The 16036-nt window shown below is 39.3% G+C and overlaps 1 protein-coding gene across 1 annotated transcript in view; it reads right to left on the reverse strand.

The window, feature by feature from the left end:
- The window catches only part of tpo (thyroid peroxidase), a 106243-nt gene extending 93962 nt beyond the window's left edge, over window positions 1-12281 (reverse strand). Inside the window, exons 1-2 of the mRNA XM_062982627.1 lie at window positions 12077-12281; window positions 7137-7209 (exon numbers count right to left, since the gene is read on the reverse strand). Of these exons, the coding sequence (XP_062838697.1) occupies window positions 7137-7209; window positions 12077-12170 (167 nt within the window). The 5' untranslated portion in view covers window positions 12171-12281. The remainder of the gene's footprint in view (window positions 1-7136; window positions 7210-12076) is intronic.
- Window positions 12282-16036: the final 3755 nt, after the last annotated feature.

A 16036-nucleotide genomic window follows, 5' to 3' on the forward strand; every position in this document is an offset into this window, starting at 1 on the left:
AGGGACTTGGGATGGCTCACAAAACACTCAAGGTATGACACAAAATACAAAATACAAGTGCAGACAAAACATAGGCAATAAACAGTCAACACAACATCATGAATTCACAGTACCCCTGGTAAAAACAATAAAATACAGCAATTACTGTATATAAAACAGCAGTATTTGATCTCAGAATTGTATAGTGCTAAAAAGGAGTCAACAGTCCTCATATATATTATAAGGGAATCTAAACTTGATTGAAGGCTTGTTGGAAAAGCCGGGGCTTTAATTGTGTGTGGAAGGAGAGGGTAGAGGCTAGCCTGATCTTCCTCGGGAGGGCATTCTAGAGCGAGGGGGCTACCACCGAGAAGGCCCTCACCCTCGTCCCCACCAGCCATACTTGAGACACAGGTGGAACCAAGAGAAGGACCTCCAATGCTGGTTCATAGAAAGAGATGCGGTCTCGAAGATAGGTGGGACCTGAAGCGTAAAGGGCTTTATAGGTAATTACCTGCACTTTGAATTGGGTCCAGAAACTCATTGGCAGCCAGTGGAGCTGCTTTAATAGGGCCATCTATAAAGTACAGACTGATCTTCTTGTGAAATTATTTGGTGCACTTCCTTATCCAACATATGATTGCAATATTATCCTTAGTACTTCTTGCTTTCCTGAATTCAGCTTGCACATCTGGCATTTCTTGCTCCATATACAATTAAATTTACAATTTGTTGTAACATGTTGAGTATCACTTTGCTTGCATGGGACATTGGTACAATGTCTGGTGGTTACTGCAATCCTTGTTGTCGCCTTTCTTGGAGAATGGAATGTATATTGAATGTTTTCAGTTTGTGTAATATTGTTCTGTTTTCCATATTTCTTGACAGATATTTGTTAGAATTTGAGTGGATTCTATTTCTGAACTTCTTTAGCTTTACTAAAGAAGTGAATTGACATCCACAAAAATTTAAAGGGGCTGCTAGATTCCTCTTTCTTCTCCCCTGGCTGGATTACTTCTTTGAGGACACAATCTTATTTTCAAAGGAAAGCTAGATCTACCACTGACCTGCCTCTATCTGAATGCTATGTCAATCATATCACAGAAGTACAGGTGTTGAAGGACTGGCACTGAACAACTCTACAGAAAATGTTAAGATGTTCCTTGCATACCTGTACATAAATATGCACATACACCCATCTCAGTTAAAGTATGTTTCTCAGAGAGGTACTAAAGTATGCTTCTTTGAGATGTACTAGTTTTTCAGAGAGTTACTAAAGTATGCTTTTCAGAGAAGTGTTAAGTATTGGAATATGCTCCTAGGAGATGTATTACTACTTCAGGAGGTACTAGAGTTTGCTTTGCAGAGTGGTGCTAAGTGCCTTGGAGGAGTACCAACTCTCCTTCTTGAGGGAATGTAGATCAATTTCTTACTATCATGGATTTAGGGTGCACTGTACTGCCTTTGCAATCCTTTGGTGGATAACATAACCTGTCCAAAATACCCAAATCTACCCGCCTCCCCTCCCCCCCCCCCAAAAGGAAGCAGATGGACATCTACTTCTGGTTTTGGATTTTATTTTTTATGTTAAACAGAGCCAGGATATCTATTCACAAGATGAATCACCATTATTAGGGACTTTGAGGAAAAGGTGGTTTACCTTTTGGGGACTAGTTGGGCAACTGAGGCCACATGAACAGACTAAGAGGGCTGTATGTGGCTCCAAGATTGCAATTTGGACCTTTCCCATTTATTTCTTCAGTCTTAGTGATTGTGCGGAAACTGACAGTGTTTACTGACATTCTCAAAGAGTGGTATCTTCTCTTCAATTTTCCATTTCTTTAAATATCATATAGTCACCGATTGCCTCCTGCACCCACCTATTCCCTAAAATACTCCATTGAGGAGTCTACCAACAAGATAAAAAGCAGCATGGGTAAATTTGGCCCATACAACTGCAAATTTGGGGCCCTGTATATCTAAAGAAAGAATAATGATGCACACACATCCATTTTAAATCTAAGACACATTCTTCCTTCAATTACAAATGCTTAATTATCATTCAGATAGGACGATGTCTACTGCTGACATGTTATTTCTAGAGGATTATTGAATCTTTCAACATTGACAGTGTCTATGATCATTGTAGCAAACAAAGGCAGTCTACTACCAAAGAACTATGGTTTGATGTATGGAAAAGGGGGTTAAAATGATGAAATGACTGATAAAAGGCACGTACATTCACATGACCACTGTTCAAGTACAAATATAGGTCATAAATGAAATCTAATTTCGTTCACTCAAGGAAAGGACTTCCAAAACTTAGTTCATAAAATCAGCAAACATGACCCTGAAACATAACTGTGTATGGAATGAGTAAGAGTTTCCCAATTTAAACTGGATGAGAAACTGCCTCTTGAACGCAGAAGTACTTTTTTGTTCTCAAGGACAGCACTGCAGCTCATTTGTATTGTGCTGCCACTTTCTTCAATTATTTGTGAGCTAAACATTTGGGTGTTCACAGTGCTGGGAATGAGGTTACTTTTTCAAGATCAAATCTTCTGAAATAGTACATATTTTCTCCCTCCCTCCCTCCCTCCCTCCCTCCCTCCCATTCACACTTCAGCATTTGGTACTGATTAAATTCTTGATTCCAAAATAGCCTTGATGCTTCAGATCACAGTTTCTCAAAAATTGGTAAAGCAGACTTTTCTAGGACTTAAATGTTTTGGAAACTCTTACAAAGAACATTCTTGGTCATAAAACTGATGTTTTGTTGAATAGTCTGAGATTACTTCAAACTGTACACTGCAAAGTGGAAAAAATCATTCTCAGATGTAATTAAAATTGTTTGCAAGGAGTGAAGCGGAGATGATCCCAGATGGCATACTGCTAGCTCCAGCAATCAAAAAAACATTGTATACCTATGTTATCTTTTCCCTCTGGTATTTTTTCCTGGTGAGAAAAGAATGGAAGGAACAATAAGAAAACATGGAAGAATTAAAAATGGACGTCAACCTTGTGTAGACTTGCATAAAATAATGTGTCTGCAGGAAGAAGGCTGAACTGGGAAGCATTCTTAACCCTTAACGTTGCCAGTGTGATGTCTCTGCTCTTCACTATTTTATCAAGGTTGGCCATTGCTCTTCTTCCAAGAAGTAAAAGTCTTCTGATTTCCTTGCTGCAGTCTGTATCTGCAGTGATCTTCGCATCTAGAAATATAAAATCTGTCACTGCCTCCACGTTTTCTTCCTCTATTTGCCAGTTATCAATCAATGAGGGTACCACAATCTTGGGTTTCTTGATTTTTAACTGCAACCCAGTTTTTGCACTTTCTTCTTTCACCTTGGTTATAAGCTCCTCGGCTCCTCCTCGCTTTCAGCCATCAGAGTGGCATCATCTGCAAACCTAAGGATGCTAATGTTTCTTCCAGCAATTTTAACTCCAGCCTTGGATCCATCAAGCCCCTCATGTCACATGATGTGTTTTGCATGCAAGTGGAATAGGTAGGGTGAAAGTATACAGCCCTGCCATACTCCTTTCCCAATCTTGAACCAGTCTGTTGTTCCATGGTCTGTTTATTTATTATTTATTTATTTACATAATTTTTACCCCGCCCTTCTCACCCGGAGGGACTCAGGGCGGCTTACAACATTCGGCAAATTACATTGCCCCAAAATACATTCAATAAAACTGTTGCTAGTTGGTCATTATACAGATTTCTCAGGAGACAAACAAGGTCAATTGGTCAATTGGAACTTGCCACAATTTATTATGATCCACACAGTCAAAGGCTTTAGAATAGTCAATAAAGCAGAAGTAGATATTTTTCTGAAACTCCCTGGCTTCCTCAATTATCCAGCGGATATTGGCAATTTGGTCTCTGGTTCCTCTGCCTTTTCAAAACCCAGCTTGGACATCTGGCAACTCTCGCTCCATGTATTGCTGGAGTTTTCCTTGCAGAATCTTGAGCATTACCTTACTGGCATGGGAAATAAGTGCCACTGTACAGAAGTCTGAGCATTCTTTAGCATTTCCCTTTTTAGGTATGGGGATATAAATTGATTTTTTCCAATCTGATGGCCAATCTTGTGTTTTCCATATTTGCTGGCATATGGCATGCATCACCTTGACAGCATCACCTTCCAAGATTTTAAACAACTCAGCTGGGATCACATCATCTCCTGCTGCCTTGTTATTGGCAATGCTTCTTAAGACCCATTCAACCTCACTCCTCAGGATGTCTAGTTCTAATTCACTCACCACACAATCAAAGCTATCCTCGATATTATTATCCTTCCTATACAGATCTTCTGTATATTCTCGCCACCTTTTCTCGATCTCTTCAGCTTCTGTTAGGTCCCTGCCATCTTTGCTTTTGATCATGCCCATTTTTGCCTGAAATTTGCCTCCGATGTTTCTGATTTTCTGGAAGAGGTCTCTTGTCCTTTCTCTTCTGTTGTCTTCTTCCACTTCCATGCATTGCTTGTTTTAAAATAGTTCTTTGTCTCTTCTGGCTAGCCTCTGGAATTGTGCATTTTATTGGGTATATTTCCCCCTCTTGCTGTTTCCTTTCACCTTCCTTCTTTTTTGGGCTACTTCCAGTGTCTCAGCAGACAGCCATCTTGCCTTCTTGGTTTTCTTTTTCTTTGTTGCCACCTCCTGAACAATCTTGTGGACTTCTGTCCATAGTTCTTCTGGTACTCTATTTATTAAATCTAGTCCCTGGAATCTAGTTTTCACCTCCACTGCATCTTCACTAGGAATATTTGTGAGATCATATCTAACAGGTATTTTATATCATATCTAACAGTATTTTATAGGAAGGATAAAACCAATGAGAATAGATATTCCATTGTACAAACTGAACTCTTTGTACAGTTGCGGGGTATCTGAATACTCCTTATATTGTTCTGAAGACATCTAAGTGAATAGTTAATCTTAATATAATATAAAATAAGACTTATGGAAAAGGATGTATCTATTTTCTGGGATGCTCTCTGTGATGGTAACATAGCAGATTTCAGATACAGTAGAGTCTCACCTATCCAACCTTCGTTCATCCAACTTTCTGTATTATCCAATGCAGTCTGCCTTTTAGTAGTCAATGTTTTTTAGTCAATATTTTCAATACATTGTGATGTTTTGTTGCTAAATTCGTAAATACAGTAACGTTACCATGCATTGAACTCCCTTTTCTGCAATTTTTTGTAAAATATGATGTTTTGGTACTTAATTTCTAAAATCATAATGTAATTTCCTTAATCCCTCCTTATTATCCAACATTTTTCCTTATCCAACGATCTGCTGGCCTATTTGTGTTGGATAAGCGAGACTCTACTGTATATGGATCCTACCACTCAATATTAACATGCTGTTCAAAATTTTCCCCTTAATAGATTTTCTCTGTTAAAGAAAATACATGGGGGAAACAGTGAATAGACAGAGGAGTCTCCAAATAGAAAACATTGACAGACACACCCATACATTTCTATGAATGAATCAATGTAAATTCACAGTAAAAGCCAATCCTAGAGATTATCTGTGTTCCTGTTTTCACTCACCTACTCTCCATTGCATCCCATTGCCCAATTTGCTTCAATTCTTCTTTCAATTGACCTCTACTTTATTGCTCATGGAAATATTTGCTACTGTTCAATTGTATAGACCTAGGGCACATCTACACTGACCATATAATGCAGTTTGAAACCAGCTTCAAACTACAGTGGCTAGATAACACACACTGCCAAAGTGCTGCAGTCCAGGGGTAGAGATTGAAGTGCATCAAGCATGTTGGGGAAAAGTGTGAGATAAGCCTCCGAGTGCATATCAACGAGGCCCAAATATGAACCACATTGCATAATGGAACTGGCTCTGTAGAGTGTGAAATGTATTGTAGACACTTGCCTGTGCTGAAGCACTTTGTAAAATTTGAAATGAAGGGAAGGGGAGGCTTACAAAAATGTCCCAAGGGCAGTAGGGGGCACTTACCTGCCCTGGGACAGATAAATCATTGCCTCCACTGCTATCACTTTCTCCTTTTGTTTCTTTGCATATGCCTCCAGAGGGCTGGTGAACATTTCACCTGGACATTTGGGTGGGGGCACATTCTCCAGTGGCTGTCAAGCAGCAGATACCATGGCTTCTGGAATCTCTTCGACATCACCTTCCATGCGTAATATAATCAGTTTCCTGGCCCTGAACCAGTTCTAAAAATATCAGTATAAATATCCACAAAGTGAAGCTGGTTTCTACCAAACCTAGTTCTGAACCGACTTAAGTAGTTAGTGTAGATAAGTCAAGTCAAGTCAACTTTATTTATACCCCATCCAATCTCCCTGTGGGTACTTCAGGGCAGCTTACAACCTAAATTGCAGCCTATAAAGATAAGCCCTACTTTATCATACTTGAATAACACAAGCCCACTGACACACATGTGACTATACAAGTAGCTAAAGGATACTGCAGGCCAGTTCAAAGTTACCTGGAATAAAGATCCATTAAATACAACAGGTTTTTCTTTTATGTGGACAAGAATAGGTCTGAAATATTATCCACCATAAATACTTGTGTGTAAGTTGACATCATTTTGAATTGGAGTTACTGTATATACCCATGTATAAATCTTTTCAAATCATGTGCATAGATTCTATCCTTCAATAAATTTACCATTTTTGCCACATACACAATTTTGTGCCTGCATGAGCTTCCTCTCAATTCAATGATTTCCAAATCCAATGTCCCTTGTCTGCAGTTATATGAAGAAAGTGTTCTTCAAGTTGCTGCTTCTACCAACTTATTAATTAATAGCCTCTCTCTCATCTTCCCTGGTCTTTTCTTTAATGTTTGGATCTTTCAAACTATAGTTATTTATTATCTACAGTTTCTTTTCCCACTGTGCCCCCTTTAATTTTAACAAAACTGGATTATAATCAGAGAACAGCCTGAATGTTAAATAAGACTTCAGAACTGGTGATGGACTGGGTCACTCATGACTGGATAGCAAAAGGCTAGCGTATTATATACAAAGACACACAGAGCTTTATCCTCAAATACTTTCTATTGTGCTTCCTACCTTCCAGCATTGACACTCTAATTCAATTGGTCTTAGATACCACTTATTCCCTCCTTATATATCTCTTATTAATATATTTTACCTCTCTTTTCCTTTGTTTGTTTCTTCTTCTACTTCCTGTGCAGTTCTTTTAATTCCATTTTCTTTTGTTTCTCCTACACATAGAAAAGTAGACTTAATACAATATTAGGGCACAATTTTAATAGCAACTGTATTATTCTGTGATAAGATTCATTTGGGTTTATGGAACAAAAACCTATGTTATTACCTATAAAGCCTTAAACAGTTCAGGACCTGCCTATCTCCATGATCGTCTCCTTCCCTACAAACCTGCACAGGCCCTAAGATCTTCCGAGGAGGCCCTTCTCTCACTCCCACCTCTGTCCCAAGTGCGGCTGGTGGGGACGAGGGAGAGAACCTTCTCGGTGGTGGCCCCCCGGCTCTGGAACTCCCTCCCCAGGGAGATTAGGTTGGCTCCTTCATTGCCCATCCTCCGCTGGGAATTGAAAATGTGGATGTTTCGGAGCACGTTTGAGTGAATAAGCCCATCAGACATGTAATCTGTTCACAAATCCGTACTTCACTTTATCATTGTTCCTCACTCTATACATTTTAGCACTTTAATTGAACTGTTCCCTCGTTCTTCCCCTATTCACCCTGATTTTACCATGGACATTTTTGGAGCTCTTGCACTAGTCACCCTCTGTTGTATGTAGCAATTGATGCTCAGGTTTTTAAAGAAACTGTGATGTTATGTTGTTTATACTTTATTGTTATATTGTTTTAAATTACTGTTGTATATAAATCTATGTTGTTGTTTTTGGGCTCGTCCCTGTGTAAGCTGCCCTGAGTCCCTTTGGGGAGATGGTGGCGGGATATAAGAATAAAGTTGTTGTTGTTGTTGTTGTTGTTGTTGTTGTTGTTTATTGTATGACACAGCAAACAAGATAGACATGCTGGATTTTGTATCACAAAATCACAAGTCGAACACTTCCCAAGTGTCTAGGACTGTGTGATGTATTTTCGGATGATGTGCGCAGATCCCAGTAGGGTGGCCTTTTGCAGTTAGCAGATCGTAATTTTGTCGATGTCTATTGTTTCCAAATGCCGGCTGAGATCTTTTGGCACGGCACCCAGTGTGCCCATCACCACCAGGACCACCTGTATTGGTTTCTGTCAGTCTTTGAAGTTCAATCTTGAGGTCCTGATAGCGGCTGAGTTTATAATATCTGACAATATAATATCTTTATTGAAGCAAATAAAGTTACAAAAGAAAATAAGCAGAAAAGTTGAATAAGCAATTGACCTTTCCGGAAAGATCAAAATTAGTCCAATATGTCCAATATTAAGGTCCAAAGTCCAGAAACTGAAACACACTCAAACTCAGCTTGAATATTGAGTGGGGAAAAGGAGCAAAGTGGCACAGTTGAGTCCTCTGGAGTAAATGTCCAAAAGCAGGATTTCAAGGCAAGGCATGAGCTGGATGTGCAGAAGCTGAAACGCAGTCCAAACTTGGGCAAGAAGGTAGACCGCTTGGATTTCAGGAGCGAGAGACAATGATGCTTCTCAGTAAGAAGTAATGTTGGCACCGCAGAGGAAAGTTTCCAGCGCAATACTTTTATTGAAGTTCATAAGCTCCCCCAAACCAGGTGCCTGACTCCCTAATTCTTCCCAAGAGAACTAAGCTTAGCCATAGTCACCACGCTCCACTAATCTGGCGCTTCTCCTCAAGCTTTGTCTCTGTGATCTCTCTGTTTTCAAAAAAGCCCTGCGATCAAACACTAACCCGTCAGGAGAATCTGGGAGAGCCGGCACTGTTTCAAGGGCATCCTTAATTGGCGCTGGCTTGGAAATGCCAATAGAAGGCATCTGGAAAGGAGTTGAATCTTGCTGACATGGGAGAAAACCAAAGTCTTCTTCGTCCTGGTCAGCAATGGCCACAGGGTCAGGGGCCAAAGGAGCCTGAGGTATCACACCTTTTTCTTTTCTACAACTGTGATGTCTGGTGTGTTGTGTTCCAGAACTTTGTCAGTCTGGATTTAGAAGTCCCACAGTATCTTTGCATGCTCATTTTCCAATATTTTTGCAGGTTTGTGATCCCACCAGTTCTTTGCTGCTGGGAGGTGGTACTTGAGGCATAAGTTCCAATGAATCATTTGGGCCACATAGTTGTGCCTCTGTTTGTAGTCTGTCTGTGCGATTTTCTTACAGCAGCTGAGGATATGATCAATGGTTTTGTCAGTTTCCTTGCACAGTCTGCATTTTGGGTCATCAGCTGATTTTTCAATCTTGGCCTTAATTGCATTTGTCCTGATGGCTTGCTCCTGGGCTGCAAGGATCAGGCCTTCTGTCTCCTTCTTCAGGGTCCCATTCTTGAGCCATAGCCAGATCTTCTCCTTATCAGCTTTTGCTTCAATTTTGTCAAGGAACTTTCCATGCAATGTTTTGTTATGCCAGCTGTCAGCTCTAGTTTGTAGTGCAGTTTTCTTGTACTGGTTTTTTGTCTGCTGTGCTTTGAGGAGTTTCTGATTTTTGACTTCAGTCAAAGCAGGTTCTTCACTTTGCTTTACATATTCTGCCAGGGCATGTTCTTCTTCTTTGACTGCTTGTAAGAGTCCTCTGCCCCCTGATCTTCTAGGCAGATATAGCCGGTCAACATCACTGCGAGGGTGCAGTGAATGATGAATGTTCATGAGCTTTCTTGTTTTTCTGTCCAAATTGTCCAATTCTGCCTGTGTCCAGTTTATAATGCCAGCAGTATATCTTATGACAGGTATGGCCCAGGTGTTTATGGTCTTGATGGTGTTGCCTGCATTGAGCTTTTGAGAATTTTTCTGACCCTTTGTGTGTATTCTTTACTGACCACAGTCTTCACATGTTCATACTTGATGTTGTCCAACTGTAATATGCCCAGATATTTATAGGCCTCTGGCTGGTGACACTTTATTGTTTGGCCATTAAGCATATTTATGCCCTCACTTTCAGTGATTTTTCCCTTCTTCAGTGCCACTGTCAAACATTTGTCCAAACCAAACTCCATGCTGATATCAGTAATAAAAATTCGGAGAATGTTGGTCAGAGACTGGATTTCAGTTTCCGTTTTCCCATACAGCTTCAGGTCATCCATGTACATCAGATGTGAAATTTTGTGAGAATTCTTAGATGTTTGATAGCCAAGATTTGTTTTTTGTAAGATTGTTGACAGAGGGATCATGGCAATAATGAAAAGCAGAGGGGACAATGAGTCTCCCTGGAAAATTCCTCTTCTGATGTTGACAAGTCCATAGCTTTCATTTCCAACAAACAGTTCAGTTTTCCAGTGCTCCATCATGTTTTCAATAAAGGTGCCAACGTTTTTACAAATCCCGATGGCGTCCAGGCACTTGATGATCCAGCTGTGTGGGAGTGAGTCAAAGGCCTTTTTGTAGTCAATCCACATCATGTGAAGATTAGCTTTTCGGCTTTTACAGTTCTCCAGAATCATTTTGTCAATCAATAACTGGTCTTTTGTGCCCCTGCTTTTCCATTTGTTGCCTTTCTGTTCATCTGGCAAGATGTTTTTTTCTTCAAGATAGTCTTGAATTCTGTCAGCTATGATGCCAGTCAGTAGTTTAAACATAGTGGGCAGACATGTTATTGGCCTGTAGTTTCCTGGTGCTGCTCCTTTTGCTGGATCCTTTTGTATCAGGTATGTGAATCCAGTTGTTAGCCATTTACTGATACTTCCTTTCTGCAGCATCTCATTGAATTGTTGGGCCATTTTTCCATGTAAACTAATCAGATGTTTGAGCCAAAATCCATGAAGTTGATTACTACCAGGCAATGTCCAGTTTTTGACTTTTTGCACTCATTTGCTGATCATTTCAGTTGTTATTTCCATCTGTTCCATTTTGTTCTGTGAGAATTTTCCTTCAAACTCCTTTATCCACTCAGCGTTTTTGTTGTAGTTCTTATTATTTTCCCAAAGTTCTTTCCAGAACTTTGTTGTTGCAGTTTTCTCTGGTTTTATGGTTACTGTGTCTGTTGTTTGGTTCAGGCTCTGGTAGAACCGTCTTTGGTCTGATTGAAATAATTGATTTTGTCTGTACTGGATGATTCTGGCTTCATATCTTTCAATTTTTCTAGCTATTATTATTATTATTATTATTATTATTATTATTATTATTGTCATGTTATTGTATGAGAAAATGCTACCTTTTTCTCTTCACAAGTTATATCACCATACGCAACTGAAGCAGAAATAGGTCCACTAATCCCACTTAAATGGGTCTGCGTGTAAATTTTCTTTCAAGCCAATATCCACAATAGAAATCAACTCATGTATCTCATTCAGCATACTCTTAGTTGAGTATTATACAGGTTGGGTATCTCTTATCTGAAATGTCTGGAACCAGTTATTTTCTATACCTAGAACATTTAAAAGATCATAAGTATCTTGCCTAATTTTCAAAGAAGTAACTATGGAAGGGTGTGAGAGAGAGACTAACTGGTGTTTATTTTAACACGACCTTTTGGGGATATAAACCTACTTCTTTGGGCGCAGTGCAGTGATATTAAAGCCTCAGGCCATAGAGCATATTTACACAGTTTGGGGAGTAGGATAGAATGTAATGATTGTAGTTTGTCAGATGCCGTTCTTAGAGTTCAAGCAAGCCTAATGTTAGAGCAGTGGTTCTCAACCTGTGGGTCCCCAGATGTTTTGGCTTTCAACTCCGAGAAATCTGAACAGCTGGTAAACTGGCTGGGATTTCTGGGAGTTGTAGGCCAAAACACCTGGGGACCCACAGGTTGAGAACCACTGTGATAGAGTAACATTTCTGCTTGTAAACTGGTGGTATCAAATAAGTGGAGCGTTGCAGACATAGGCCTAAATAACAATTGCTTTTGCAAATTGCTAAGTAGAAAACTGACATAGATGCAAAAAACGGAGGTTTTTGCAAACATACCGATTGCTTTCTATGACACAGTATTCAACCGCTGCCCCACTGCAAAATATATGAAATATTTTCTTTTTTGACTTACTGAATAACTCATTTCTGCCTTCTTGAACAAAAGCAAGGAAAACAGCCATGGTGGCCATTGTTATTGAAATCATGAAGAAAATGAATACTTTCATCTGAAAGATAATGAAAACACTACAGCAAATGTCTGTTAGGATTACAGTTTAGCAAAGCAATGTACGCATGCATGCAAATTGTTTTCTGGCTGTATACAATGTGATCCTCTTTCGGGCTCTTTAAATATTCAAATAATCAGAAGTTTAACATTCTCTTTTCAATGTCTATGGAAACTCAGATCAAAAGAAATCACGATAAACAGAGTCTGGGCCATAGGGTTTCATCAACATAGGAATGACATACACACAGGGGAACTTGTGTAGCAAGCCATGTTTCGAATAAGAGGCTTTCCATTTTCACAAGAAAGTTTTTGCAAAGTTTAAAAGGTTAGTTCATTATGTCTTATCTGCTTTAAAATTGCTTGAAAACTTTTTAGATTGGAAACTCACACAAGATCTCAGTCCTAGAGGAATCCCATTAAAGTTAATGAGCCTATCCTTGAAGAAGTAGCTTACAGATGGCAGTAAATAAATAAAGTTCCAAATGAATTAACATACTTATTGCTAAACCTTAAGGTCAGACCAAGACACATGGCAGCCTGAAGCAAGGTACAAAGTGACATTGTGGCCCCTGCTTTTGACCTACAGAAACAGCTGGACTGACAGATGAATTTTCCTTAATTTTTATTAATGGAACAATGCGTTGCATCTCACTTGAAGACATCATCCAGCCTCTGCCTCTTGATTTGTCCACCTCATCCCATCTAGCAGTACAGCTAGCTTTGCTGAACATCATGTACATTATATAATTAAACTTAAAGATGCTTATCTCTGAAGGAAGGCTTGTTCCCACATGCATTTTTATCATTTGGGTGCATGCAACTTCAAATAAGAGCATACATGTCTGAATAAGCCATCAAAATGATAGATAATACTGCAATCAGACCTCTGTTGTAGTATGAAATGCAATGTTTTTCAGACAAGTTCATATATGGAACTATAAATAGACATGTCTATCATAATGATGCTTCAATCAAGAATATAGCAATAGTTGTACCGATCTACGATTTTGATTTAACAGTTACAGTCTATGACACCTATTTGCATATTGAATTGAAGAAAGGGTACAATCAGTTTAACTGCTAATAGAAAACCCCATTTATCAGAAACTAAACTCCCTAAATCAAATAGTGACTACATAAAGCATAGGACACAGCACAAAGCTCATGCAAACATGTGGACTTTCTTCCAGAAATTGAAAGCAAACATGCTGTAGTCTGACCTTTTTTTTTCTTGCCGAGGTTACCTTCTGCAGTTCTGTCATTTATCACTGGTACTAACTCTCCTTAAACACCCCAGTGCAGTGCTTTCTAAGGCTCCAGTCTTCAGTATAAACTTTCTCTTCGCATGAATACACATTCAAAGTGATTTGAAACACTGCTTTTGACCCCACACATTTTTCATACACAGAACACAGCATTTCATCTCGGCAGTTTTAGTTCTGATAGTATTTCATTCTGCCACTGTACCATTGCATGGTCAATTTTGTTTCTATTTAGAATTCTGAATCTACCGAGGTGACACAGTTTGGGGCGAGATTTTAAACCCAAAGAGAAATACATTTTAAATTGAGCATTTCTCCCCACTACAGAAAAGGTATACCAGAACAATACTGGATTCTGGGCAACTTGATTCTGTTGAGATGCTTTCAGCTTACCAATTGCATATAAAGTTAAAGACCTTACAATAGCTGCACATATGCAGATTATTTCCAGTCTATTTTCATCCATTTCTCTTTCCTTTGAACTGAAATATAAACTTGGACATGGTACAGAGAGTAGTATAGTTGGTCTGGCATATGTCTCTGACACAAATATGTTGTAGGAATGTATCCTCAGGTGCTGGAGGACCCAGAGATTCCAAGAAATGTGTTCTTTCAGGTCAACAAAGGCATTTTTATTTGCAGTTTCCCCACTTTCCTTACTCCCAAATAGGTCTCTGTATGAATCATGAAATACTTATAAGCCTTGAAGTTGTGTGTGTGCATGTGTGTGCCTTAACAGTAGAGCTGGAATGTGTAAGATATACATTCAGTTGATATACTTAAAAGACCACAAAACGTAGCAAGAAACCCACCCACATATATTGGCATCAAAGCATTCCCATTTAAGCTAAAGGAGTATTTTTATATGTGTCAAGACTTTCATCTACTAAGAGCCTCATCTCCTTCTTTATTGTTTGAGGCTGAATTGTGTTTATTAATTCAAGAGGAGCTCAAGGAGGGAGGTTTGACATGGCAGCACTGGGCACCTGTTTTTAACTAGTCTTGAGGAATGGAAATCTTTTTACATTTGGTTTCTGCTGTAAGTCAACAAAGAAGACAGACAAAGTGAACTCATTTGTAAGTATTATGATTTAAAAAGCAGCAAAAAATGACTGTAAGTGTAGAGGCCCCAAGAAATTCATGTGTTTTTGGGCTGTTCAGGCATGTAGCTGGGGGGGGGGCTTGGGGGGCTTTAGCCCCCCCCCCAAATTATCAGGGTGGTCCACGAGAAGGCCTTACATTTATTATTTAAACTGTTATATTTATTCATATCATGATCTGATCACCATGCTCAATATATCCCATATGCATGGGGGTATTGGGAAAGCGATACAAAAGGTTTGCTAGGGTAGATCTTCTCCCACGCAGACTCAGTGCTCCCCCCCCCAAAGCAAAGCCCCAGCCCCTCCTGAATCAAAATCCTGGCTACGGACCTGGGGCTATTCCAACTGATCACCTATTGTTCTCAGTTCTGTCCTGAAAAATTGTTGTTTGATACAATGCAATGAAGCCCTTTCCCAACCTCTAAATCCAAGGTGTAAAATGAAAGAGATTATTTAGAATGGTTGGGGCATACAATTCCACAAGGACCTCTCCCTTCTTCCTAGCAGTAAAAAGATGATAGTTGCCCAAGGAAAAAAGTGTGCCCTTATATAATGCTGACAGACAACTAGTTAGGTACATACACATGTCTAATCACACATGAGGGACCAAAATGTCACCATTGTCCAATAGATATCAATATAAGTGGAAATGCATAGACATTTTTCTGTGTCTATGCTTTCACATTGTGGTTGCACATTGTGAATTGCGTGTTGTGCATTATATGTGACTTATTATGCACTACACAAAAGCACCTACTCATTGACATGTGTTGCTCAGTGTCACTGTTTTCCATGGTAGTTGCATAGTGATTGTGCAGTGCTTCTCTCTGTGTGGACATTTACATGGTTCTGAAGGGATGTTAGATTGAAGCCATAATACTTTCTGAGGCAGCTGCTTAACTCTGCCTAAAGCCCTGCGAGATACCCTTTCTCAATGTTTTTCTCACCATGTTTTTGACCATTGAAAAATTAAGAGCCGAATCTCCCCAGCAATGTACTTTCCCACACAGGCCAGCTGATCAAATTTGGTCTGCTACACAATTTAGCTCCTCAAATAAGCAGTATATTGGAAAGTTCGCCCCTCAGGTACTGCAAATTGATTCATTTTTATAGTTTATCTTTTAGCATTCATTTTGAAATATGAATTGTATTTGTGTACATTCTAATGCTCTTGCTTTGATTATTAGCTTATTATTATTTGCTTATTATTATTATTATTATTATATGTGGGACACAATAGCCAACATTTCATTGATGGGACATTCTTTATCTTTTCCGATTGAGGAGCAGAGTGTCATGGCCAGAGACAGAAGTTTTGCTAAAGAATGGATTGGGTTGTTGTGAGTTTTCTGGGCTGTATGGCTATGTTCCAGAATTCACTGCTCCTGCTGCCATGGATAATGCTGTCTCCTTTTCCTTTCATGGCTTGAGCTTGTTGCAATAACTGATTATCTGGGTTTTATATAAGTTCTGGGCCCATTTGCCTAGATTGCCATTAT

Source organism: Anolis carolinensis, chromosome 1 (assembly GCF_035594765.1).
Source record: "Anolis carolinensis isolate JA03-04 chromosome 1, rAnoCar3.1.pri, whole genome shotgun sequence".
NCBI classification, from domain to species: domain Eukaryota; kingdom Metazoa; phylum Chordata; class Lepidosauria; order Squamata; family Dactyloidae; genus Anolis; species Anolis carolinensis.